This window comes from Giraffa tippelskirchi, chromosome 13, assembly GCF_054371585.1.
Source record: "Giraffa tippelskirchi isolate mGirTip1 chromosome 13, T2T-mGirTip1v1.2.pri, whole genome shotgun sequence".
Taxonomy (NCBI): domain Eukaryota; kingdom Metazoa; phylum Chordata; class Mammalia; order Artiodactyla; family Giraffidae; genus Giraffa; species Giraffa tippelskirchi.
Genome location: NC_137287.1, coordinates 60,753,050 through 60,779,634, shown reverse-complemented (window position 1 = coordinate 60,779,634; position 26,585 = coordinate 60,753,050). Strand labels below are relative to the sequence as shown.

At 41.2% G+C, this 26,585-nt stretch overlaps 1 protein-coding gene and 2 long non-coding RNA genes across 7 annotated transcripts in view; 1 reads left to right on the top strand and 2 right to left on the bottom strand.

Moving 5' to 3' along the window:
• CAMK1D (calcium/calmodulin dependent protein kinase ID) overlaps nt 1-26,585 on the bottom strand; it is a 496,165-nt gene that overhangs the window by 438,173 nt on the left and 31,407 nt on the right. For 3 of the 5 annotated variants that reach the window (XM_081554100.1, XM_081554105.1, XM_081554107.1), the window contains exon 2: nt 24,253-24,383. In XM_081554100.1, coding sequence (XP_081410226.1) covers nt 24,253-24,361 — 109 coding nt within the window. In that variant the 5' untranslated portion in view covers nt 24,362-24,383. Of the gene's footprint in view, nt 1-23,594; nt 23,656-24,252; nt 24,384-26,585 lie in introns of all 5 variants that reach the window. The other 2 variants (XM_081554101.1, XM_081554104.1) reach the window with 1 other exon arrangement.
• LOC145531510 (uncharacterized) lies at nt 7,538-25,044 on the top strand. Its single transcript, XR_014072495.1, has 6 exons — nt 7,538-7,663; nt 9,111-9,302; nt 12,134-12,212; nt 12,303-12,382; nt 21,546-21,727; nt 22,479-25,044. It is a non-coding gene; the product is annotated as an uncharacterized LOC145531510 (long non-coding RNA).
• LOC145531513 (uncharacterized) lies at nt 7,633-9,566 on the bottom strand. Its single transcript, XR_014072498.1, has 2 exons — nt 9,491-9,566; nt 7,633-9,255 (listed from the first exon to the last, which is right to left on the bottom strand). It is a non-coding gene; the product is annotated as an uncharacterized LOC145531513 (long non-coding RNA).

The window sequence follows — 26,585 nt, the reverse complement described above, 5'->3', positions numbered from 1 at the left end:
TCAAAAGGAATCCAAAAAAGAGGGGATATATGTATATGTATAGCTGATTCACTTTGCTGTACAGTAGAAACTAACAACATTGTAAAGCAACTATACTCCAATAAAATATTTTTAAATGTTTTTCTGTAAATCTAAAAGAAAAAGAAACTGCATTGCAGTTTAAAATTCATCATTTTATAATGTACCATAAAACTTGGGCACAGAGCCAGCCAACCTTAGTTACCTACTTCTACAGCTGTTGTTTATTAGAACCAGGAGGCTAATTTTTAACCTTAACTTGTTCTTTTTTCCCCTGATTCTCAGGCTCCCAAGCTGCAGTCTCATCCTGCCATACACTGGACTGCAGTACACTCACAAAATGCAAATTAATTTTCAATATTAACCTAAAGAAGACAAATAAATCCCATGAATAATGGATTACAGAAGCAAACGGAAATTTTTTTAAGTTTCTTGTTGTTTGGATTAGCCCTACAGGCACCCCATTTATCAATGTAAAGACTGCAAGGCAGCAATAGGCAAGAGATCCAAGTGGTTAGGCAAATGGACTTTGGCACTAGACAAAACACAGCTCCGTCTGTGACTGAACTTCTCTGAGCCCCCTTTTCTTTATCTGTGAAATTAGGGAGAATGTATGTACATAAGAAGCTGAGCCAATTTCCCAGGACACAGAAGAGACTCATGAAATAGAGTATTATAATCATCAACAATAAAGAATTCCTTCTAAATTGGCACTAAACAGAAAAACAACAGAATAGAGAAGATGGCTGGCCCACCTCCTTGCTGCCAGCATGTGAAAAGAGCCTAGAAATTGTATTCTTGCAAGTAATAGTTAAAATATTTGATAACCCGGCGATCCATCCTGTAAAATGAGACCTCCCCCATGGGAGATGGCACTTGAAACAGCCCGGCTGTCTCTGGAGGGTTCTGTGTAGGGAGCTACGGAAACTAGGCCAGTCCAGGTGGATTGTCCAAAAGCACAAAGTCATCGCTGGAAGCCGGCCAGACCCACTGACTTAGAGGAATGACACCCCGGATGTGTGGAAAATGAACATTAGAGTTAAAGCTCTGGCTGAGAGTGGACATGACTACCTTTCAGCACAGCTCAACACAGACAGCCAGGGGCCCCCCTCCCCACCCCACCTCCAGCAGCCCAGACTTGACAAAAGAACATCGTTCCAAACATTCATGGATACATTAGCTTTTGGAACTCAAAACACACTTTCCTCAAAAAAAAGTATTACAAATAGTTGTTAATTTTTTTTTCCTGATCAGCTCCATGAAAGACTCCACAGTTAAAGGTGTCAATGAAGGGACACACTACAGTCTGACCCCCCAAGGCCAGTGGCCTGCTCTCTTAGTTGCAACAGCTAGGCAGCAAAATAAAACATCCCTATGCCTCAGCTTCTCAGGCATAGGAAGTAATAATATTTATATTTTATAAATATATATTTATATAAAATATAAATAATATTCCTTTCTATTATTATTACAAATAATAATACTTCTGTCTGTTTGCATAGTTGCAAGAATGAAGTGAGTGAACACTTACTTATAAAACATTTAGGTCATACCTGGTAATAATAAGTGTTCAATTAACACCAAAGCTGTTATTACTTTTACCAGGAAGGCTGTGAGGTCTCCAAATAGGATTCCCAGACACAGCAGGGGATTGCAACCTCCAATAAAGTTATGAATTGAACAAGAGCCCCGTGGTAAAGAGAAACAACTGAGGGGAACCAGCTCCCGAGACAGCTATCCACTGAGCACCTAGTATGTTCCAGACAGGGCGCAAAGAGCTTTACATGCAGCATCTCTTACTCCCCTCAACGGGGCTTTAAGTTAATTATCAGCATGATCACTATCACCTCCAGTCTGTTCATGAGGAAACTGAGACCCAGAAAGACAAAGGAACTCATCGAACACCACAGGGCTCATTCTTTTTCTCACCATTACATCTCTTCCACAGCTTCACTTCCAGTGTTCTACCCAAAAAATATGAATAGTCTGTAAGAAGAATGTTCCTCAGTAGTTTTCATGCTAAAAAAAAAAAGCCAACAATCTCCACAGCACTATAGGAGAAAAAGGCTGAAAATCTGAGCCTCAATGACCATCCTTTCTCTCTCCGAGAAATGTTATTCCCTAGAATATGTAGGCAGCATCTCTGGGGAAGGGGTCTATTTTGCCCTCTTCTTTTCTAGAAAATTCTCTGCACACTGCCACTCTGTCTCATTAATTCCTAGGTCCCTTTTCAGTGACAAAAGCAATGGGAACTCTGCCAAGGGCACAGGTGGGGTGAACTGTGAGGTGTCAGGTGGGAAATGGACACTGAAATTATTTATGCTTGTGAAAACTGTCTTCAGAAGTAGAAGACAATTCAGGAAGGAAGAAGCTTTCATTTCACAGGTGTTTTCAGGGGAATAGTCATCAATTATTGCTGTATTAATAGACAAGATGTAAGTCTGGTGAATGCTGAACCAATGCTAGGAGAGAGGTAGAAAGGGACACCTATGGGTGTTTACCATGACTTTTTTTAAGCAATCAGGGCTGGGAAGTTCAACCAAGAAAAGTTGAATGGAGTTGGATGGAGAGATGGGCAAGAGCATCTGAGTGTACAGGAGGAGTCCTGTCAACTGGAGGGGAAGCAGGAGAACCAGGCTCAGCCATCCCCTTGGGTTTAGTGTCAGCAAGAATTTCACTGATCAAAGAGGAGAGAGGATAAAGACAAAGGACCAGCAGATCCATTGAGACGAAAATGCATCAAAAGCTGGTTGAAATCCAAAAAGTTAAGAAAGTAAAATTCGTAGCTTTTTTGGTGTCACACAGGACAGTTGGATTACCTAAGTTAACAAGTATTTATTGAATACAGACCAATGCTGAGCACTTGGAGTGCTGGGACGTTTATTGGCTGTAAACATGATTCATTGAAATGTCGTCACCCTGGGACAGAGGTACAATCTTCTTTGCCGGCCAAAACAACTTATCTCAAAGTCAAGTTCTGCTTAGAAACAGAGGTGCCCTGGCTAGTCAAAGATTCTCCAGAGTTAATGGTTTTTCTGTGGGGGTTCCAGTCTCAAAACTACAGATTGTGAGGGGATTCAAATGCTGACAAATGGAAATATTTTTCTCTTCATGGATATAGTATTATGCTTCTCGAGGTTTAATTTGCCTTTTAATAGTTTCCAGTTTTGTTCATTGCCATGGTTGCAAAGAAAACATCTTTAAATCCTTGAGAATCAAATTAAACTCAAGTCAGGAAACTTTTTTCCTACTTAATATTATAAGAACATTTGTCAGAGAAGTACCCTGGCACTCAGTCAGAACACCTCCTCATAAATTGGAGAATTTTCTCGAGGCAGATTTCCATATGTTAGATAATAAAATCTCTACCTCTTGCAGGGTGCTGTTTTTTCTTTTTTTTTTTTTGTTTTTTGTTTTTTGTTTTTTCTTAATAAGAAATTCAGTGTTCTGAACTTGTGGTTACCTGCAGGGAAGGGGGAAGGGATAGTTAAGGAGTTTGGGATGTTCATGCACACACTGCTATATTTGAAATGGATAACCAACAAGGACCTACTGTATAGCACAGGGAACTCTGCTCAGTGTTAGGTGGCAGCTTGAATATGAGGGGAGTTTGGGGGAGAATGGATACATGTGTATGTATGGCTGAGTCTCTCTGTTGTGCACCCAAAACTATCACAACATTGCTAATCAGCTATACTCCAATACAAAATAAAAAGTTACAAAATTAAGGAAAAATAAAATAAAAAAGAAATTCTCTGTTCTTAGATGCACTTTACAAAAACTACAACCAGTTTTTCAGGCATAAGTGCACCAAAAGTCCTATGTGTGATACTATGTATAAAAAATATTTTTGCTTTTCAGTAAAAAGAGCATATCAAATATGTACCAAGTTCATTGAGGATCATTTCTATTGGCAAAATATTCTATATTAAATTAACTAATTTAATATACAATAAAAGAAAAATCTTGAGGAGGTTTCAGGATGGGAAACACACGTAAACCCATGGCTGATTCATATCAATGTATGGCAAAAACCACTACAACATTGTAAAGTAATTAGCCTCCAACTAAAATAAATAAATTAATTTAAAAAAATAATAAAAAATAAAAGAAAAATCTTTTATTAAAAAATTGTATTTTAAATAGTCAACATCTCAAGGTTACTCATCGAATCACTTCATAGCATCATCAGCTAGCATTTGGGTGAGGAAGGAGCAAAGTAAAGACTAATCTTTGCCCTCAAGGATCTAGATTCTGTATTTGGGATCCTAATTATTCTAATAAATACAGTAAAATAATTTTAAAAACTTCCTAGCATTAGTCTCATTAATAAAGGAGGCCTACATGCATGCTAAGTCGCTTCAGTCATGTCCAACTGTTTGCGACCCCATGGACTGTAGCCCGCCAGGCTTCTCTGTCCATGGGATTGTCTAGGCAAGAATACTGGAGTGGACTGCCATGCCCTTCCTCAAGGGATCTTTCTGACCCAGGGATCAAACCCACATCTCTCACATCTCCTGTATTGGCAGTTGGGCTCTTTACCACGAGCGCCACCTGGGAAATCCATACAGGAGGCTTACTTGACTTAAATTGTATTTGTTTTGATCCTTCAAGCAGTTGTCCAAACGGGTCCACTGGGCATGTTGTTTGGTTGGATAGTTGAGTAGGTAATTCATCCATTTATCTACTCAACATTTATTGAGTCTTTATTATGGGTGAGGGATCACACTAAATGCTGAAGATTTAGCAGCAAAGGAGTCATCCTATGGCGTGTTCTAGTGGGTCGATCATGCCAGCTTTCTTGGTAATGATGTGAGGTTAATACCATGAGAGAAAAAATAAAATAATATCAGGATAATTTCTCTTCTCCTCACCTTAGAGTCAATATCTGTCTGAAGGATGCTCAGGTGTCTGAAATGAGACCATTTCCTTTCATATCAGCTTTCTCCAGCCTTCTGTGACAACCTCTGAACACTGAAAGGAGCTGATCCTGCTGATGCCTTTTAAAGCTCCACGTTTCCTCCTGGTGTCTCCAAGCAGTGAAATTTCTCTCTGAAAACCGAACATCCATTGATGAAGTCTGATGCAGACCAAGTTTAAGGTTTTGCAGTTTGGAACCTTCTGAAGAGAGTAGTGCTCCCGTGGGAGGGCAGAAATGTCCTGGAGGAGCTGTGCCTGGAGACGGTAGGCTACCCTGGTTCAGCCTGGTGCTTTCTACTTCCCGGTGCACACAGCTGTGGTCCTCTTTGTCACTAAACCTGATAGCACTGGAACATTCTAGAGCACATTGTACTTATTAGGATCCCTCCTCTGAAAGTGAGTTGGCTACTTACTCTTCTTCAAGGGCAGCGGAGGGGTCCTAATGGGAGACTGTGGATATAAATGACTGTCTCCCTTAGGACATGTATCTGATACTATAGTTGCATTGGAGCTTTCATCACAAGCCCTAAGCTGCATGTTATCAACGCCATGCAGCCGATAGTACTGAGTACCTACTGTGTGCAGGAAGCGTACTAGCAGGCTGACAAATAGAGTCCCCAGTGATGAGCTGGGAAAATAATCAGGTGGAATTTGGATCAGTTCCGTAATATGAGTATATGCCAAGTTCTGTGGAAATGCAAAAGGGTAAGACCTTTTGAATGAGTCTTAAAAGGTAAGTGATAATTCTACAGGTGGGGTTTGGGGTAGCAAAATTCCAGGCAGAGGGAACATTAAGAGCAAAGAACAAAGATGAGAACCAGCATGACATTGGCTATTGTAATAGAATAACATGGACTGGGCAGCTTAACAACAGAAATTCACTTCTCATAGTTCTGGAGGCTAGAAGTTCATGACCAGGGCTCCAGTAGATACTGCATCTGGTGAGGACATACTTCTTGGTTCATAGATGGCCGTCTTCTTGCTGTGTCCTTACGTGATGGAGGGGCAAAGAGACCTCTAGGGTGTCTTATAAAGGCACTAATTCCATCATGGGAGCTCCACCCTCATGACCTCATCGCCTGGCAAGGACCCCATCTTCTAACAGCATCACTAGGGGGTAGGTTTCAACATATAAATTTTGGTGGGACACAGGCATCCCATCTTTAGCTTACTGTGACCATGTATAATGTGCTGGGGGGACACTGTAAGAGATGAGAGTGAAAATGAGGGTGGTGACAAATTAAAAGGATCTGTGGTTTGTGGTCATTACATTCATCACCTAAGGTCACTCTCACCAGAACAGGGTTTGGGTTGAAATCTACCTTTCCCACTAGGGCAAGAGTAAGTTAAGAGGAAATACCCAGTGGTGGAAGAGACCGCAGTCGTGGGTGATGAGCTATATAGTCACCCCTTGCCGCTGCAGCTTGTTTTTTGCCCCTCAGACTGAGAGCAGAACCACTTTTGAGAGATTTTTGTTCACACACAGAAAAGCTCCATCACCAGAATGGCCAGAAACCCACTGCTTCTCACCATAGTCCCTGTGTAGCTAAACTGGTTCACAGGTTAAAGCCCATCTGTATCCTCTACATCGTCGACTTTCCACCCTGGGACCTGGGAGGCACTCTCGGTAGATTGTTGGCAGAATGCAGGGCATGAATTTGCAGGCTGGAACCAAAAAGAAGCACTCCCTTTGTGCTGACCCTCATTCTGGGAAAATGAATGTTTATTAGAATTACAGAAATCCTCCAGGATCTCAACCACACTTACAACTGAGTTGTGGTTAGTAGCCCACGTGGCCTGGTGAGACCCTTGAAAACAGTTGAGCATGACAGGTTAGTGAGGTCAAACAAGAAGTCAGAACTCAAGTAGCATTTATATGTGGGTCCATTCTATAAGCAAACTTCTTCTTGATTTTACCAATACAGCTTTACAGGGTCTGTGACCACCAAGCCACTTCCTGCCCTGGATGGTTGAAAGTACAGTGTTCAAACCTTTACTCCACCACTGTTTCTGTAACTTTAAACAGATTACTAAGTGTTCTGGACAACCACGTATCCTTTCTGAATCCAGTGGGGGATGCTCCAGTGGTTTTTTCAAGACCACATGAGATGATTTAAACAGAAGGGATTCTAAAATGTCAAATATGATGTAAAATGTTAGTGATTATAGGATTAATTATTATTGCCTTTGGCTCAAGTCTCACCTAGTGTTTTCAGTCTCATGTGAAGGAGAAGACCCATTCTCACTCTGACTGGTGGAGTCTAGAAGCAGTACAGAAGAACTTGTTTCCAGGTAATTGTTCCAATCTCGCATCGGATGGCATTGCCACAGGGTTTTTTTGGCAGAACTTCTTAATCGAAAGGGCAATTCAGCATAAACAAAGACCTGGCTCTGACCCAACATATGAAATAAATGAATTAATTCTTCCCCCATCCTTAACCTTGGGCTTGAAGCAGTGACTTAGCATTGGAGGAATCACAAATCCTCAAACTACTTGAGATATTTTGAGGACTAGGGGAAAAAAAAAGCAGGTAGCCCTCAGTCTCCTGAATAAGGAGTGGCCAAAATGATTATGACCTCATGGCTATCTGGCCACCTTAGTTTTGTCTAGTCTTCAAGCAGTTTCTATAGATCAAAATGATGAGAGAAAAAGGGACACGAAGAAGAAACACAAATGAAAGAGAGAGAGAGAGATGCTGTTGGTATGGTTATATTCTGGATACAGGTAAATCTAATGCTTCATTTTAAGCATTTACTTTCCAGATATGTGTTCCTCTCCCCCATCCTTCCTTTCTTACCTTTCTCAGACTTTTTTCTTTTGTAATGTGGTTTCAAAAAGAAAAACTACAAAAATACATAATATGAAATTGACCATTTTAAAGTGCACAGTTCAATAATGTGAGATATAATCACATTGCAGAACAAATCTCCAGAAATTTTTCAGCTTGCAGGACTGAAACTCTATACACATTAAACAACAAATCCCCATTTCCCAACTCTCCTTTCACAGGCTTTCAGATCTCTAGTATTTCCTTCCAACCTTTTTTTTTTTTAATGATATCTCCCACCAGTACACCACTCTGGCCTTATACTACAGATAGCCTCATTATAATTTAATTGTCTTACAGTTCTAGAATCATCTCTATTTGACTTAAAAACAAAACAAGCATCTTTTTAAGTAGTGAAGCTTTCTCTTTCACGGAGGACAGATGGGAAGCTGACATCAGTATTGGTGTGTAAAACCAACACACCAACTGTGTGCACCTCTGAGAGGGGAGGGCCATTGCTGGTGCTCGGCAGAGACCGCTGTGATTGAGCACAGCTCTTTGCTCATTTCTAAGAGGCACTGTTCAAACAGTAAAAATTAAAAGGGAGGGGTCCTATACTCAAATTGGCTGAGAAACCCTGGATGACTCAAAATTGAAAAATATTCTTCACTGGGAAATAGCTGAAAGCTGTGGCCACACCAGTGTGATGGGCAGTGTTTCACAGAACTCCTCGGACTCACATCATCTTGCTAGGGGTCTGCAGAGGAGCTTGCCCACCACAGTGAGAGCATGGTGATGGGTGGGATTTGGCAGCTCTTCTCTTCAGTGTGAGGAAGGATCTCACTTTCTCCTGGGATGTTTGTAAACCCAGGAAACTGTGTCAGAAAAAGCCGCCGAGACCAATCCCCCTGTGAGTGTCAAAGTTAGACTTGTCCAGTTTTAGAAATCTGCCCTATGTTTCCCCTTGTCAGAAAAAGAGCAGCCGAAACAGAGTACTGGGTACACAGCAGGCACCCACAGACACTGTTTGTTTTAGCTCAGGTTGGCATCACTAAATACCATTGACTGGGCAGCTTAAACAACAGACATGTACTTCCCACAGTTCTAGAAGCTGGGAAGTCCAAGATCAAGGTGGGGGCCACTTAGGTCCTGCATAAGATCTCTCCTCTTGGCTTGCAGATGACTGCCTTCTCACTATGTCCTCGCATGACATTTCCTGAGTGTGTGCAGGTAGAGTTCTCTCTATTTCTCTCTTTCTTCCCTCCCACCACCCAGCACCCATCCCTTCCTCTTCTTGTGAGGCCACTAACTGCATCATGAGGGGTCCACCTTTATGACCTCATCTAACCTCCTTCTAACCCAGCCTAACCCCCCTTCTTGGCCTAATCTAATTACCTCCCACAGGTTCCACCTCCAAATACCATCACGTGATGAGTTACAGCTTCAACCTATGAACGTGGGGGAACCCGAGCCTTCACTCCATGGTCGTGTTGATGACTATTGGTGGCATGGTCAGCCCTATGCTGGTGAAGGTAGGAGGGAAAGGAACCTGAAGTTAGAAGACAAAAGAAATGATGGGCTGTCATACAGAGTGAAGTAAGTCAGAAAGAGAAAAACAAATAACATTTATTAACATAGATATGTGGAATCCAAAAATACAGTACAGTTGAACTTATTTGCAGGACAGGAATAGAGATACAGACATAGAGAATGGACGTGTGGACACAGCAGAGGAAAGGGAGTGTGGGATGAATTGAGAGAATAGTATTGACATATATACATACCACGTGTAAAAATAAATAGCTAGTGAGAGGCTGCTGTGTAGCACAGGGAGCGCAGCTCAGTGTTCTGTGGTAACCTAGGAGGGTGGAATGGGGGTGGGGGTGGGGGTGGGAGGCAGACCCAGGAGGGAGAGGACATATATACACATATAGCTGATCCACTTCATTGTACAGCAGAAACTAACATAACATTGCAAAGCAACTATGGTCCATAAAGAAAGAGAGAAAAGAAATCATGGGAAAATTGTGTTGTGAAGTCCTTTATTAGTCTACAGCTTTGGATGAACCAAGAGAAAAAATATGTCTCTTGTTAGTATAATGATATCTAACAAATCTCTCTCTGTTTGATCTATTTTTTTGCTTTGTTGTATACTTCCATAAAGGACTTAAGTCACATTAAAACAAAAGCCAAGACACCAGAAACTATAGAGAAAAAGGCAGTTGCAATTATGCCAGGAACCAGGGGTAGGCAAGTATTGTTATTAAACACTAAATTTGGTTCATTCTGACATCTTTTTTTTTTTAATTAGTTTATTTATCTATTTTTTAACTTTAAAATATTGTATTTGTTTTGCCATACATTGACATGAATCCACCATGGGTATACATGTTTTCCCCTTCCAGAACCCCCCTCCCACCTCCCTCCCCATCCCATCCCTCTGGGTCATCCTGGTGCACCAGCCCTGAGCACCCTGTATCATGCATCGAACTCATTCTGACATCTTAAGGGCTAAAAAAAATGTGATGGCTCCCTCTTCAGATAATAAAGAAGAGTTTTTCCCCATGAAAATTAAACTCTGAAAGAAATTTATTATTAAATTTAAATATGAGCAAAAACATACATTTCATATGGCTGGTTCTTGTATTGTGTATGTTAGTTGCTCAGTCGTGTCCAACTCTGCAACCCCATGGACTATAGCCTCCCAGGCTCTTCTGTCCATGGAATTCTCTAGATAAGAGTACTGGAGTGTGTTGCCATTTCCTACTCCAGGGGAACTTCCCAACCCAGGAATTGAACTCGGGTCTCCCACATTGCAGGCAGATTCTTTACCATCTGAGCTACAAGGTGTTTGATAAAAGCCAAGGGCATGGAATATCGATTTGCAGCTGAGTGAGGAGGACTGTACAGGTCTGAACATACTCATGTCTGATGACCAAATTTAGCAGAAGGGTGACAGTCAGAGGAGGCAAGACCAGGGCCTCCAAGTGTGTCCCCACCACCACCACCACCCCAGAATCAGCATCACATTCAGCTGAACTGTTAATAATATGTAGATTCTTGGATGGACCCAGACCTACTAAATCAGATTATTGAGAGCAGAGGACCAGAAACCAACACTGTTTAAACTCCCTGATGGCTGTCATGCCACCAAACTGTGAGACACTATGATCTAGAAAAGGATGTGTCTGTGACCTCACAAGAATTTTCTTTCATATTGTCTTCATTGCTAGACAGAAAGAGTTCCCTATTTGTCAGTTATGTGGCGCCAGAATTGACACAGTGTTGTGAAAATTAAGGGGTCTGAAATACACTCTCTTTCTCAAAGAAAAGCTACTGCTCCTAAAGCAACAGGACCCCCATTGTTCTCATCGAAGAATTGTGAACCTAAAACCCCAGTGAGCATCTAGATACAGCCCAGTGTCGTTAACCGTCAAATACAGAAGAGATGATGTAACCTCACATCTCAGACAGGTGTTAGCAGTCCACTGCTGCAATCACAAAATGATTTCATGGGATGTCTAACATGTATGTAATATTGAGAGGCAATTCCTCCAGTGTGTGCATGATAATAAACACTGGAGACAGGGGCGGCCCCTGAATAGCAGCCTTAAAAGAAGATCCAATTGTAAGGGCAACCATTGAGACCTTCATAACAAAGATGATTGTTAAATGGTCAGGAAAATGATGGGCCAGTTACACTGTTTAGTAGCTTGAAATCTGCTGTGGAAATCAGCAAATGCTGCAAATCAGGCTCATTTTGCCCCTCGGAGAGCTAGTTTACTAGTGGCCCGCCAGCACAGACTGAGGAATGGGTCTGAAACACACAGAGCAGTCATGTCACTTTTCTGAAACCCATGGCAAGGAAACTCACTCATCCTTCCCACATGGTCTCGCTCTCTCTTGTCCCTTGCATGTGTGCATGTTAAGTTGCTTCAGTCATCTCCAACTCTGTGCAAACCTACGGACTGTAGCCCACCAGACTCCTCTATCCATGGGATTCTCCAGGCAAGAATGCTGGAGTGGGTTGCCATTTCCTTCTCCAAGGGATCTTCTCAACCCAGGGATCAAAACTGCCTCTTACGTCTCCTGCATTGGCAAGCATGTTCTTTACCTCTAGCACCCTGGGAAGCCCTTTCTTGTCCCTTGCCCAGCATTAACTTGAGCAATGATCTGTGTGGAAGGTTGCAGTTCGCCAGGCAGTCAGGTGCATCTTAATTCTACTTAGACTCCATGTAATTGCTTTGTATGGGTTGCTAAAAACAAAGAAAAAATTCAACCTTTCAGTTGATATATTTATTTCATTAAGAACAATGCTCTTTTTGCACTATTAGGGATAAATTTTAAAAAGCAAACAACTAGGAAGAACGGGCTTGTTGATTTCAATTTATTCTAAGTGGGACTGACTGATACCTAATCTTTTCCAGAATGTAGGTTTGTAGAGGGAAAGGATGTGAAATGCAGTCGAGTTTGGGGTGTGAAGAAACTGAGGAGCAGAATGGACAGGTAAAAACAAAATGCTCCAGAGTAGGGAGACTGGGATGTGGGTAAAATGTGACTGGCAGCCTCATTACATCCAGAGCATCTCTTATGAAGAAGCTGGTCTTAAGGGCATGAAGCACAAGTCGGACACTGATTCCCGAAGCTTTGCAGCCTTCTACACTGTCTCCAGGGAGGTGAGACCCATCACATTTTTCTCTCTTGGGAGTGCAAACTAATGCCTGGCTATTCTGTAGTTATGACTGCTATAAAAACACTAGCTTGTATCAAAGTAAGAATGTGTCAGATACAGTAAGAATGTATCAGATTAAAAACATGAATAGTTTCTTTGCTGTTAGCAAGGATCTTAGGAGTGGACACTTAGAGCATTATGGTAATTTCCAGGACAAGTCTTAATAGAATGCATACTCTGACCTAGTAAGTTGGCTTGTGAGGATTTATCCTAAGAAAATCATCAGGCTAGTATTCAAAGACATCTGTATGCAAAGCATGTTCACTAAAGCTTTATTTGTAAAAAAATTTACAATCCTAAATATTAAAAAAAAAAAAAAAAGGTTAAAACATTACGGTACTTCCAGACTAAGGAATTATTGTTAGCTGCTAAAAATGAAGATGTAGACAGCTAATTATATGAAAGTAGGATCAAAATAAATAAACTGTGAAACTTTATATCACATTTATTGTGATACAACTCTTAAAAGTTCTCATGTTTGTATATATATATATTCATGGGACAAAAAAAAATCTGGAATGCATCTGGCGAAAGAGTAAGGGTTACCCATATTTTTAACTCTAAGTGTCTCAATCCATCTGCCCTGCACCTTCTATACTGGTGAGAGCATTACAGCTTCATTAGTGTCTAAGAGAGGCACTGTTATCTGAATGATCAGCTGAAAGCACAGGACAGTAATGGACCACAGCTGTGGCCCCAACAAACTGACTGGAAATGGCCAAGAGAGAAAAACTGAGTGCTCTCAGAATGTCAAACTCTCTTTAACTCCCTTCTCTTTGTGGCTCTTCTTTCCTCCCCTTTCAGCATGTTTTAATTAACTTATTCCTCATGTTTCTTTACATACTCCCGTCAATGGACAAAGCATTGAAATTTAAAGAGCAAGAATAATAAATACGCCCTTCTCCTGTCCTGTTTGAACAGTTGTCTTTAACAGAACAACACTGGTAGCAGGAAGGAGCTGCTGCCCCCGGGGGTGAGCACCGCAATCTAAGATGGTAAAAGTCATAAATATGGTGGACGGAACCATGAACGTCATAGCCAGCTGGTGTTCCCTGGAACACAGTTGAGAACCCCTCATTTCAGTTCATAAATACCGAAAGCATCAAATCTCTACTCTAGCAGACAGCGATGCAGTATGTTTATTTTTCCTGCGACTAGCCCCAAACCAGTTCTCGTGGAGAATCCAAAGGAGGTTGACTTTAAGCTTCTTTCCATGGAAGGATCCAGCTAGAGAGCCAATCAGTAAAAACCGCAAGGCAGTGTATATTTAGCCACTAAATTAGTAGTAGAGCCTACAAACATTGGAGCTGGAGAAACAAGAGTCTAGTGTGAACTAGGAGGTTCTAGATCAAGAAGGATGAACAGTTTGACTCAGGGAAGAGAAAGGCACTGTAGGAAGGCAAACAGGCTGAGCAAGGGCATGGTGGTGAGCAAGAGGGTAGTGTGAGCTGAAAGACTTCCTGGAGGAGACACCGCTGGTGTTGGTAGGAATTCTGGGATGAGGTTAGAAAAGTGGGATTGGGCCAAACTAAGAAAGGAGGTTGAGTCTGGGAAAGAGCCCAGACCTGAGGCTGTAACAAAAAAAAGCAGGCTTCACGTGGCAGGCAGGAGTGAGGTGTTGTGCAAGAGATCAACGCAAGGAAAGCAATGCTCCACCAGGTAGAAAAAATTTCTCAATAAGACTTTTTAAGCCCAGTAATCCCTAGGAAACCAGTAAACTTATGAGAGTGTGTTCTCTCTCTCCTGGACAAGCCCACACTCCTTGTTTTACCAAACCTACTGTGGTTTCAAATCATCTAAAATATAAAGACTCTTTTTACTTTAACCATTTACAAGCTTTGCTTTTTTAAAAATCCACGCATGTTTGCAATTGCTTGACAGAAGTTGGCTCTATTTTCCTCTGACTAGAAAAATACCTCCATTTTTTTTTCCTGTTAGGAAATGAAATGGTTGGGTCTCATGTACTCCCAACATTATATGCTGTGTGCTCCAAACCAGGTCAGCCAAACCTTCTAGACTGCTCAACCAGCCTCCTGGAGGTGTGGAAACCACACTCAGGCCACCACTGAGGCAGTGGGTTCCATGAGAGGCTAGGGGATAAATATGAACTCCTAATGTGAATAACCAACACCAACTCTCTATGCATACTGAAGCTTGTGTGACTGCAAGGCAGCTGTCCTGAGGCGCTTTGACCTTCAGAGAACCAAAGAAGCTGCTTGGTCTGGAGTGAAATGATCTGGAGAAAACCTAGTCTCGCTTCTATGGCATTTGGTTCTTGCCTCCATCTTCCACTTTTCAAAACAGCCCAAATACCATCCAAAGAAATTCCACTCTCTCTTTTGAGTGACCACTTTCCAATATTGTTTGGTTTGGGTTTTTTGGCCATGCAACACGCCATGTGGGCTTTGGGATCTGTCCTCAGACCAGGGATCAAACTTGTGCCCCTTGCAGTGGAAGCTTGGAGTCCTAACCATGGGACCACCTGGGAATTCCGATTTTCAGCGTAAAAGCAGAACACTCCCCTCTGTGGTTTGACAGTTGCGTCCTCTCCCCTACTCTGAGCCCTGTCACGTGTGTCACACTCCACACCAGTGCCTCTCTGTCTTGAGTGAGCACTGTCATCACCTGGACCTGCCGAGCTTGTTATACACACAGTGCTGGGCCGCACCCCCAGCCTTTCTGATTCAGTAGGTCTCAGAAGGAGTCAAAGCTTGGCACTGGTGAGGCATTTCTAGTGCTACTAAGTGGCTTTGCCGTGTGATTTCTCCACCCATGCTACTTTGCACAGATGCTCTTTCTAGTTCAAAGGTACCTTCCTCCTGAGACAGGGGAATAAAAAGGACCACAAAAATGAAGTCCTTCTGGGAGGGTTAGTGGCAGCTGTTTGGTTGTATTAGCAAGGGAAATCACCCAGGCAAAACTGCTCAAAAGTAAAGGGGGGGTGGGGGCTCAGACAGCAGGACTTTGAAGTGAAAGAGTCAAAAATTTGGAGTTCAGCACCTGTGCTTGAGTCTGAGGACAAATAACACCTTATAATCATAAAATCTCCTAATCTTAGAGCTGGAAAACACCTAATCTTCATATTAAATGAGGAAAGTTTTGAGGTTCAGAAAAGTTATGTAACTTGTCCAAGATCTTGGAGCTAACAAGTAGCAGGAATGGGATTAAAACCCAGATTTTACAACTTTTGAAAATCACTTCGACTGTTTTTTTGCTGCGTCGGGTCATGGTTACGGCACGTGGAATCTTCATTGCATCATGCAGCATCCTCCATTGTGGCACACAGATTCTCTAGTTGTAGATCACGTGCTCCATAGTAGTGGCACGCAGGCTTAGTTGCTCCAAGGCATGCGGGATCTTAGTTTCCCGATCAGGGATCGAGCTCATATCCCCTGTATTGCAAGATGGATTCTTAACCATTGCACCACCAGGGAAGTCCCCTACTTTGACTTATTAATGTGAAAAAAAAAAAAAAATGAGAGGAAAGGAGAAGTTCTGCTACCAATAACCTACATGAAACTCAACTTTCTGCCAAAACACTCAGAGCGAAGAAAAGTTACCTGACAAGAACAGATACAGGAAAAAATGTACTGATTCGGAAGGGTTACACTACTACCCAACTTCAAGACTTACTGCTGTAAAGCTACAAGACAGTGTGCTATTGGGGCAAATGCAAAGATAAACAAATACATCCATGGAAAAGAACAGGGAATCTAGAAATTGTGTGTGTTTGTGTGTAAAATGCATTCTATTGATTTGCAACAAAGGTGCCCAAGTAATTCAGTGGGGAAATTCATTTCAACACATCTTGCTAGAACTACTGAGTGTCCATATGAAAAAGAATATACCTTGACCCTGCGTCACACCACATGCAGACATTTTATTTGAGCTGGACCTTAGAACTAAAAGCTAAAATTTTAAGACTCCTAGAAGAAAACATAGGAGGATATATATATATATATTGATGACCTTGAAGTAGGCAATAGTTTCTTAATATACAAAAACCATGATAGAAAAGATTAACTGGCAATAATCAAAATTTAAAACAATTCTGTTCAGAAGACACAATTAAAGAAAATTGAAAATGCAAGCCATAGGCTGAGAGAAATGCACAGTATATACATCTGACAGGGGTCTTATGTCCAGAATATATAAAGTACTTCTACAAAACAAAAATAAAAAAACAAACAACCTGGTTTTTAAATGGACAAAAATTTTAACAGACATGTCACAAAAGATGCTCTACAGATTGCTACCAAGCATACAGAAAGGTGCTCAAAATCATTAGTCAAAGGAAAATGCAAATTAAAACCAGAATAACACGTTACTTTATACCCATTAACAATTAAAATTAAAAAGACTGACCATATTAAAGGTTGGCAAGAAGGTAAAGCAATTAGAATTCTCTTGCAGTGTTAGTGAGAGTTTAAAATGGCACAACCACTTTGGATAACAACTAAGCAGTTATCTAAATCCAGTTTTTAATAAGGTTAAACATACGCCTACCATATAATCCACCAATTCTACCCCTAGGAATTCAGTCAACAGAAATGAAACAGAATGAAATTGAAGGAGAGAGAGAAGTATAGTTGCTGTAGCTGGGATGGATTCTAAACTGGAAAGGATGGGGGAAGGGGAGTAGCTGAGGCAGGGGGCTAAGGAGGGGATGAGAGGTGGGGTGGGATAGGAATCTTTGTCTGTTTGCTTGTTGTAAAACACCCTGGAGCATGTTAGACATCTAATCACACCAAAAATCAATGTAAATCCCAAATAGTGTTGTTTAACTACACAGAAAGATTACAGAAAAATAAATTAAAATATTTTTGAAGTATCTGGAGAAGAGTTTGGAAGAGGGTACTTTGTCTAGAAGCAGTATATTACATTAAAAAGTTAGAAATGGCTATATCTCACTAGACAAATTTTTGAAAACATGTCAAAATGAAAAAAACAAAGTGCAAACAGACCAGGAAAAATATTCCACCAAATCTGACAAAGAGCTTGTATCTTTATTACTATGAGAATAGTCCATATTAATTGATTTTTTTAATTGTCTCCAATGGATAAATGGAAAAAGTACATAAACCTGTGACTCAAAGAACTATAGTCATTGGACAAATACATGAGGTAATGTTTAATTGTTCAAATAATAAAAGAAGTTAAAATACTAAATTTTGAGGAGGGGGAGATGGGGAGGGATGGATTGGGAGTCTGGGATTAGTAGATGCAAGCTATTATACACAGAATAGGTGAACAATAAGGCCTTACTGTATAGTATAGTGAACTATATTCAATATCCTGTAATAAACCACGATGGAAAAGAAAAAATACTAGATTTTTTTCTAAACTTTTAATTTTGTATTGGGGTATAGCCAATTAACAAACAATGTTTTGACAGTTTCAGGTGAACAGCGAAGGGACTCAGCCATGCATATACACGTACCCATTCTCCCCCAAACTCCCTACACTAACTTTTCATTTGCTACCAAATTAGTGAAACAAAATTTTAAATTAACATAACTAATGCTGGCAAGGATATAAGTTTATAGGTAGATGATTAAAGAATATATATATATATATGACTTATATACTCTAAAGTGGGATAGTTTTTGAGGCATCAAAGTGTCCATATTCTTTGACTCTCCTTCAGAGTCAACTATATTATATTTTAGATAGTCTGTGGATAAAGTTGTTCATTGCAGGGTGAGTTATAATAACAAAAGAAAATAAAAGGAAACAATTTAAATGTCCAACTAGCAAGAGAACTGCCCTGGAATCATATCTGAACCAAACCCCACTCATGGGCTGTGCTACAAAGAGTTACCATGCTAACTCTCTCCGAAACTCCTCATCTGAAAAAAAGAGGTGAATAATATCACCCACCATCCTGTAGCTGTGGTGAATAAACAAGATAAGCATTGAAAGCTTAGGGCACTCAGTTTAGCATATAATAAACATAACACATGTTAGATATTATTTTCCCTTTTCCTTGACAAAATACCATTTAGCCTCAAGAAGCTAAAAGTGTGAAATGAAAGTTGGGATAAAATATGCATATGATACACTCAGTTGGGAAAAGTAATCCAATTACACACATCACATTGGCACTACGACCATCATAAACCATTCCTCTCTAATAAACTTTGTGTGCCTGCAGGGAACCTGGAAGGTATTAAACCGACTTGAAAAAGTCATAATAAGATTATGGATACATTATTTTCTTTTGCATCTTCTATACACCTGTAATAGTATTTTGGTACATAAAAATAAATTCACAAAGGAGGAAATATCCTCTATCAGACCAGTTTTTGACTCAGAAACCAGGAGAGGCGAGGGCAGTCGGCCTGGGCTGCTGGGTCCCTTCCTCACTCATTGCCCTTGACTGTCAGCTGGCCCCACAGGCCAGTCTCCTCTTCGTGTTCACTTTGTGATGCTTATGTGGGCAGCCTCTCTGAATCTATCTGAAAGGCTCTATCCTTTCTAGCTTTCTCAACTCAATAGATGGGCACTGTGTCTCTACTGTCCCACTTTACAGATTCTGTCCCTCACCCACCACGCAAGCAGGCGCACAAGCGTGGCAGGTCTTTGACTCTGACGGACGAAAAAAGCTGTGTTTTCCAGGTCAAATGCTTCCTGGAAGCCTCTTTTCTAGTGTTCAAAAGCCCTAATCCAGACAATTAAGTGGGGCTTTGCTGTTTAACTGCTTGATGTCCTGCGTGTTGCTTCTGTCTATACAATACCAAGTTTGTGGTAGGGCCATAAACATTTCAAGCAAGAGAGTGCTTAAGACCAAAACTGAGTCCCCAATTCAAGCTCCACCACTGTTTGTGGAAGGGACTCTTCTATTAATATTTCAATATACATAGCTCATAGCAGTTGCAAACTGCAATGTACTGGGACTTCCCTGGTGGTCCAGTGGCTAAGACTCTATGCTCCCAATACAGGGGGCCCAGGATCCAGCCCTGGTCAGTGAACTAGATCCCACATGTCTCAAGTAAGAGTTCACAAGGTGCAACTAAAGACCCCGCATGCCACAATGAAGATCCAAACTACAACCTGCTTGCTATGGACTTACTATAGCAAATAAAGGCATGGACACCAGTCACCTCGGCAGCTCAGGCATAATGAAGTCCACAGACATTTTATTTAGCATTTATTGGCATCTACTGTGTGCCAGGCACACTAAGCACCACAGACAAATTCTCGTGATTGAAAAGAACTTAAAGGCTAAGCATTCCAACCATCCAGTAGGCTCTTGTATCCGATTTACACCCTCTCCACTCAGAATAACTCTTAGGAGCTCATGGATTCGTAAAGCTGTCCATCCCACTTTTGGTAAGGTTCTCCCTGAAGTTATTTCATAATTCATCAGTTATGCAGAGGGAACTGTTGCCAGCTAACACCTCTTGCTAAGAACATGAATTATTCCTGTCCCTAAGTGTCCCAGCCGCCTCTTACCCTGTGACTCAGCAAAATGACAGATGGAGGACTTTCCTGGTGATCCAGTCATTAAGATTCTGTGCTTCCAATTCAGGGGTTTCAGGTTTGAAGCCCTGGTCAGGGAAATAAGATCCCACATGCCGCAGTCCCCCCTGCCCAACAAAGGCAGACAGTTTGTTAGATCTGAAAGTTGACAAATCACCACACAGATGTTGTGTATCATGATATCAATCAGAAATAGGTGGTTTCCAGGTTAGTTGAAACAGTGTCTAGATGCTAGATTTTAGATGTTCAGCTGATGTTCAGCCTGTGCAATCAGGGCCCAACAGGAGCAAATTAATCTTTTAGGCTCTTGGATGATGAGTCACAAATTCCATAAAAGGCCCACTTCAGCCTCTGGCACTAAAGATTAATAGCTCTTCACCCTGAGTGTTTAAGTGTTTGATCCTCTGGAGACAGACGCATTCTCACGGGGAATCCTGACCAAGAGTTCTGACCCCACCCTGGTTATGAGGAAATGCTTTGCCTAAGAAGCAGAAGTTAATAGGGGTGGAGAGGCTTGATGGCTGAAGGAAACAACTTGAAAGAAAAATCTTATTTAAATGTTTAAAACTTAAAATAATTATGCTAGAAGATGAAGCAATGTGTTCAAAATGTTTATGAGAAATGGCTTTGAATTTAGAGTCCTCTGCCCACTCAAATTGTCAGTCAGATGTGAAGGGACAAAAAGACACTCTTGGGCATGCATGTGTGAACTCAGAAGGTGGTTGCCCATGTCTCCACCATGAAGAGATCATTCAGAAACTACTTTGGCAAAGGAGAGAGAGAGAGACAGAAATTTAATAAAGGGAAAGAAATGGGATAGAAGAAAGAGAGGCTGCTAAATACAGCCCAAAATGTGTACCATTAGGCTGGAAATTCAGAGAGCCTTCGGTCAAGCAGTGAAATTCTAGCACCAAAAGACTGAATTTCTGTCTCCATAGGTCCATTCACACTTTGAGAGGATTCTTCTTGAGTAACTCAGAGCTCTCTAAAAAAAACAAAAAGTATCCCCATTGAGCCTGGCCTTTGATCCATCTCATCTTCCTCCTCAGTGACTCATTCACTGATGCACCCACAACAGTGTTGCACTGGGATTGACCCAAGCAATGTGCAGCCCCTGGCCAGGCAGTGTTCCAAGTGGTCCACTCTGACCATCTGTAGGGGATTTCCTACTGCAAGAAGGGAAGGACAACCGAGTTCAAAGTTCTTGAGTCTGTCACTGATGGCTAATTTTCTGAGGCCAAAGCCATAAGACTTGAGTGTGAAGTTAAAATACACTTACCTGAACTGAATGGACAGAATATTCAAAACCAGGCAGTTCTTGAAAAATGGGATATATAGCTATCATTATTGTCTTCAGATGTTTGTCTGAAAGGCAAGGCAGATGTGAAATTCTGAGGTCCTGACCCAGTGGGCACGTGGATAATAATCCTTTGACATGAATTTCTTCTTTTTTTAATATTTACTTACTTATTTGGCTGGGTCATATTTGCGACACTTGGGATCATTAGTTGCATCATGCGTATTCTTAGCTGTGGCACATGGGATCTAGTTCCCTGTTGTTGTTGTTCAGTCTCCCAGTCATGTCTGACTCTTTTTTTTTTTTTTAATAAATTTATTTATTTTAGTTGGGTGACTCTTTGTGACCACATGGACTGCAGCACGCCAGGCCTCCCTGTCCCTCACCATCCCCTGGAGTTTGCCCAAGTTCATGTTCATTACATCAGTGATGCACCAGCCTGACTAGGGAGCAAACCCAGGCACCCTGCATTGGGAACTTGGAGTCTGAGCCACTTGGACCACCAGGGAAGTCCTTAAACATCTTCTTATTTCTCTTTGAGGAGTCCTTTCAGTGACCTTCTCTCACCTGGGCAGGGGAAAAATATTTGGTGCTTTAACAGGCTTATACCTGGGCACTCCTATAAATCTACAGTCTTTAGAAATTTATTTGATGATTATAAGGGCCTGTTGATTGGGGGGTGGAGGGAGAGAGAAAGAGAAAGTATTTGATAACTCAGTCTCTTCTCTTTTGTCCCTAGAAATGGACCCCACACTGTGTCTCCCACTTAGCAAATAAGTTCCTCCCTTGGAAAGCAGTTAGGCAGCTTGCTGTTTTTACTCTAGCATTACCTCTAGGGCCGGGTGGGGTAGGGAATCTTTTTTTAAGATTTATTTATTTTATTTATTTGTTTGGCTGCATCAGGTTTTAGTTTCAGCATGCAGTGTCTTTAGTTGTGTCTTGAGTGCTTAGTTGTCCCTCAGCATGTGGGATCTTAGTGCCCCAACCAGGGTCTGAACCCATGTCCCTTGCGTTGAAAGGTGGATTCTTAACCACTGGACCACCAGGGAAGTCCCTGGGGTTAGGGATCTTAACTTCACTTAAACAACTTCTTGAACAACTTGTTCTTCCTACCCGTTAAAATACCCTGCCTCAGAACAATTCTGAAAAATATGACTTTCTATCTCATCACTTTTCCATAATACATTAATGTCTCTTAGCAATTGATGCATCTAAGAACCATATAAGCTAACTGGTCTACCCCTCAATGCCTTTTGAACAGGAGCCCTGAGGAAATACTACAACTCCAGGAACCAGTATTGAGAAGTTGAATCTCTGGGCCTACCTCCTCTCTTTGGGGCCCCTGCAAAGGACCCACTTGTCTTGGCCTCCAGATGCCCTGGTGCCAGCTGAGAGAGAAGATAAGAACCAGGAGGGCTCTCTTCCCTCTGAAGGTTATATCATCCTCGGTGAACTCTGTCACAAGAGGGAGATAAGGGCTGAGAGGCTTGTTTCCCACAGAGCTTGTTTCATGCCCAGCAGACACATGCCCCAAATCCAGGGAGGCGGTAGGCGCCTTGCAAATATTTACCTGGCTACATGGCAACAGGGCAGTACTATTTAACAGAAAAGGCACATGCCCTGCACTTCATTCTCTCCACACACATAAAATAGGCCACATTCTTTTCTGTGACTACCTTTCCATGTGAAGATTGCACCCCTTTAATTTCCAAATCATCCAGTTATCCAGGGTTTGAATATCCAACGGAGATGATATCAGGTTTGCCTTCACGTGTGAAGTGGCCATCACTCGGCCTTGGAGTTTAGACTCATCTTCATGTTCTTAGAAATGAGAACCACAGCACTGCAGACTTTCCTTGACCTGCTGCATATCTTCTACTGATAAATTAAGGACACCCTGGTAGCCCAAATGATGAAGAGTCTGCCTGTAGTACAGGAGACCCAGGTTCGATCCTTAGGTTGGGAAGATCCCCTGGATGAGGAAATGGCAACCCACTGCAACGTTCTTACCTGGAAAATTCCACGGACAGAGGAGCCTGGCAGCCTATGTCCAGGGGGTTGCAAAGAGTCAGACATAACTGAGTGACTCACACACACACACAAGCATTTGGTGCTTACAGAAATCCATAACAGAGCACGATAGAGAAAGGAACCAGAACATGACCTTCCTTTCCATCATGAGCTGAGGGAAAAAATTAAGTGCTTTCAGAGACCCACCTAACTCAGCCACATCCTCCTCAAAATATGTAAGTAACTGTGGACTTGGTACCATGGCAATAGCATGTTACCAGAAAACTTGTCCAGAGGTCGAGCTCATATGAAGAACAAGGGGAAGACCTTAGTCACTGAAAACTCACACAACAAGACAGGCACTTGCCTCTGTGTAAACAGCATTCTCAGATGTGCCATATGCCATAGCTGGTAAGTACAAGGGCCTCCTGTAAAAGGAACAGTACACACGTAACAACCATTTTATCAAGTAGCACTTGCATGGCACCATCTTGTGGTGAATCCATTTAGCAACTTGAGAGAAAGAGGAAGCTCATTTTTTCCATTTTATTAATTTTGTGATGTGCAGTATTTACACTCTTTTTGATAAATTTAAACAGATTGAGCTTCTACTTCTTAATGATACAAAGGATTTCAGGACACATTTTCCATTGGATCTAAAAGTGAATAAATACTGATTGAGACTTCCCCACCCCAAAGTCAGCAATTGTAAAATTCAGGAAACAGATACACACTACTATATAAAAAATAGATAAACAACAATGGCCTACTGTATAGCACAGGGAACCAGATTCAATATCTTATAACAACTTAAAATGGGAAATAATCTGAAAAAATATATGTGTGTATGTATGTACACATATATAGAGAGAACTGAATCACTTTGCTGCACACTTGAAACTAACATAACATTGTCAATCAATTATAGTCCAATGAAAACTAAATACATAATAATAAACAAAATCAAGGAAAATTTTTGAGGAAGACATTTGTTTCACAGAAAATTATTTTTTAATGACAATTACCTTTCTTTATTTGAGAAAAAATCTTCATCCCAAGGTTCAGGTGATTCCATTGTATGACCTCATTTCCAGGCAATTTCAAAGACAAGGGAATTTTTCCAGATACGATCATTGATGGATTGGTTTCAAACAACCTGAAAGGAACATAAGGGCCTGAGCACATGAGTCTATATTTTTCTACTTTCCTTTTCAACTTGAGAAAGTGTTAACCAGTGGTCTCCCTAAAATTTACATATCAATGATGCAGGGCATCCTGTTCATGTATGAAAACTTCACATGATTGAATGTGCATCTGCAGAAGCAGAGCTGAAACCCAGGTCCCTGAATTTCTAGGCTTGTGGTCTGTGCTGAAGATCTCAGAGCTTTGCTTAGCCAGTGAACCCACATGAGTTAGGAGTGAAGTTCTGCATTTGTGTGGTGAAGAAATCAGTTGCAAATCTGTGACTGAGCAGTCATGGGGAAATACCTGAGCAAGACAGCCAGCCCTGTCAAGCTGAGGACTAGAAAAGCTCCAGGCCACAGTCAGGATTCTTTATGTTGCCAGCCCAGCCTTACAGCAAACATTGTCACCCACCCCCCACCCAAAACTCACCACCCTGTAGGATACCCTTGCCCCCAAAATCTTCCCAAGTCCTGGTCTTAAGGTAACATGGTGATATCACAGTGCCAAGTTCACAGAAGGCACTCAGCGACTGCTCTTGACCTGTTAACTGATGACATATCCATTGTAATGAATATCAGAAGATCCCCAATGTCTGAAACATATTGGCCATGAAATAAATACTTTGTTGACTGCATTTTTAAAAAGTTAAATCAGAATTCTCTCTGAAGCCACTACAGAGAACAGTATACAGGTTTCTTAAAAAACTAAAAATAGAGTTACCATAGGAACCAGCAATCAAACTCCTGGGCATATATCCAGAGAAGAGGAAAACTCTAATTCAAAAAATACACATACCCCAATATTTATATACAGCAGCACTATTTACAATAGCTAAGAGACATGGAAGCAACCTAAGTATACATCAACAGGTAAATGGGTAAAGAAGATGTGATATATGTATACATATATATACACACACACATACATATATTGTTGCTGTTGCTCAATTGCCAAGTCATGTCTGACTGTTTGCAATCCCACGGACTGCAGCATGCCAGGCTTCCCTGTCCCTCACCATCTCCCAGAGTTTGCCCAAGTTCATGTTCATTGAATCAGTGTATATGTATATATTTATACATATATGTATATGTATAGGTTTATATAATGGAATACCATTCAGCCATGAAAAATAATGAAATATTACCATTTACAGCAATATAGATAGAACTAGAGATTGTCATACTTAAATAAAGTCAGACAGAGAAAGAAAAATATCGTGATACCACTTATATGTGGAGTTTAAAAAAGTGATGTAAATGAAGTTGTTTATGGAACAGAATGGACTCACAGACATAAAAAATAAACTTATGGTTACCAAAGAAGAAAGAGTGGGAGGGATAAATTAGGAGTCTGAGATTAACATATAACACTACATATAACATATAGCACTGCTGCTGCTGCTAAGTCGCTTCAGTCGTGTCTGACTCTGTGCGACCCCATAGACGGCAGCCCACCAGCCATCCCTGGGATTCTCTAGACAAGAACACTGGAGTGGGTTGCCATTTCCTTCTCCAATGCATGAAAGTGAAAAGTGAAAGTGAAGTTGCTCAGTCGTGTCTGACTCTTGGCGACCCTATGGACTGCGGCCTACCAGGCTCCTCCGTTCATGGGATTTTCCAGGCAGGAGTACTGGAGTGGGTTGCCATTGCCTTCTCCAACATATAGCACTACAATATATAAAATAGATAAACAATAAGGACCTATTGTACAGCACAAAGAACTATACTCAATATCTTGTAATAACTGAAAATGGAAAAACTCTGAAAAAGAATGTATATACAGAACTGAATCACTTTACTGTACAGTATACCTGAAGCTAACACACTGTAAATCAACTATACTTCAATTTACAATAAATTTAAAAAAAAAAGATTTCTCTCTTGTCCAAACTCTGAGTTATTTTGTTCAGATTAAGATTAAACAAATGTTTATTGACTGTTCATTGGTACGAGACAGGCGTGGTCACATACATGCTCATTGTGGCTAAATCTGTACAGTCAACCTGGCTGACAGAGGCCATCCTTCAGTAAATATGCATTGTTGTGGTGGGAAGTCCCTCTACTGGAAGAAATAAGCAGGGATGGGTGAGAATTATCACAATTAGCTTGCAAGAATTTGGGAGGTAGAGGTGCCTGAAAATGCTGTTGAGGTCAGGAGGGCATCTAACTCAGTT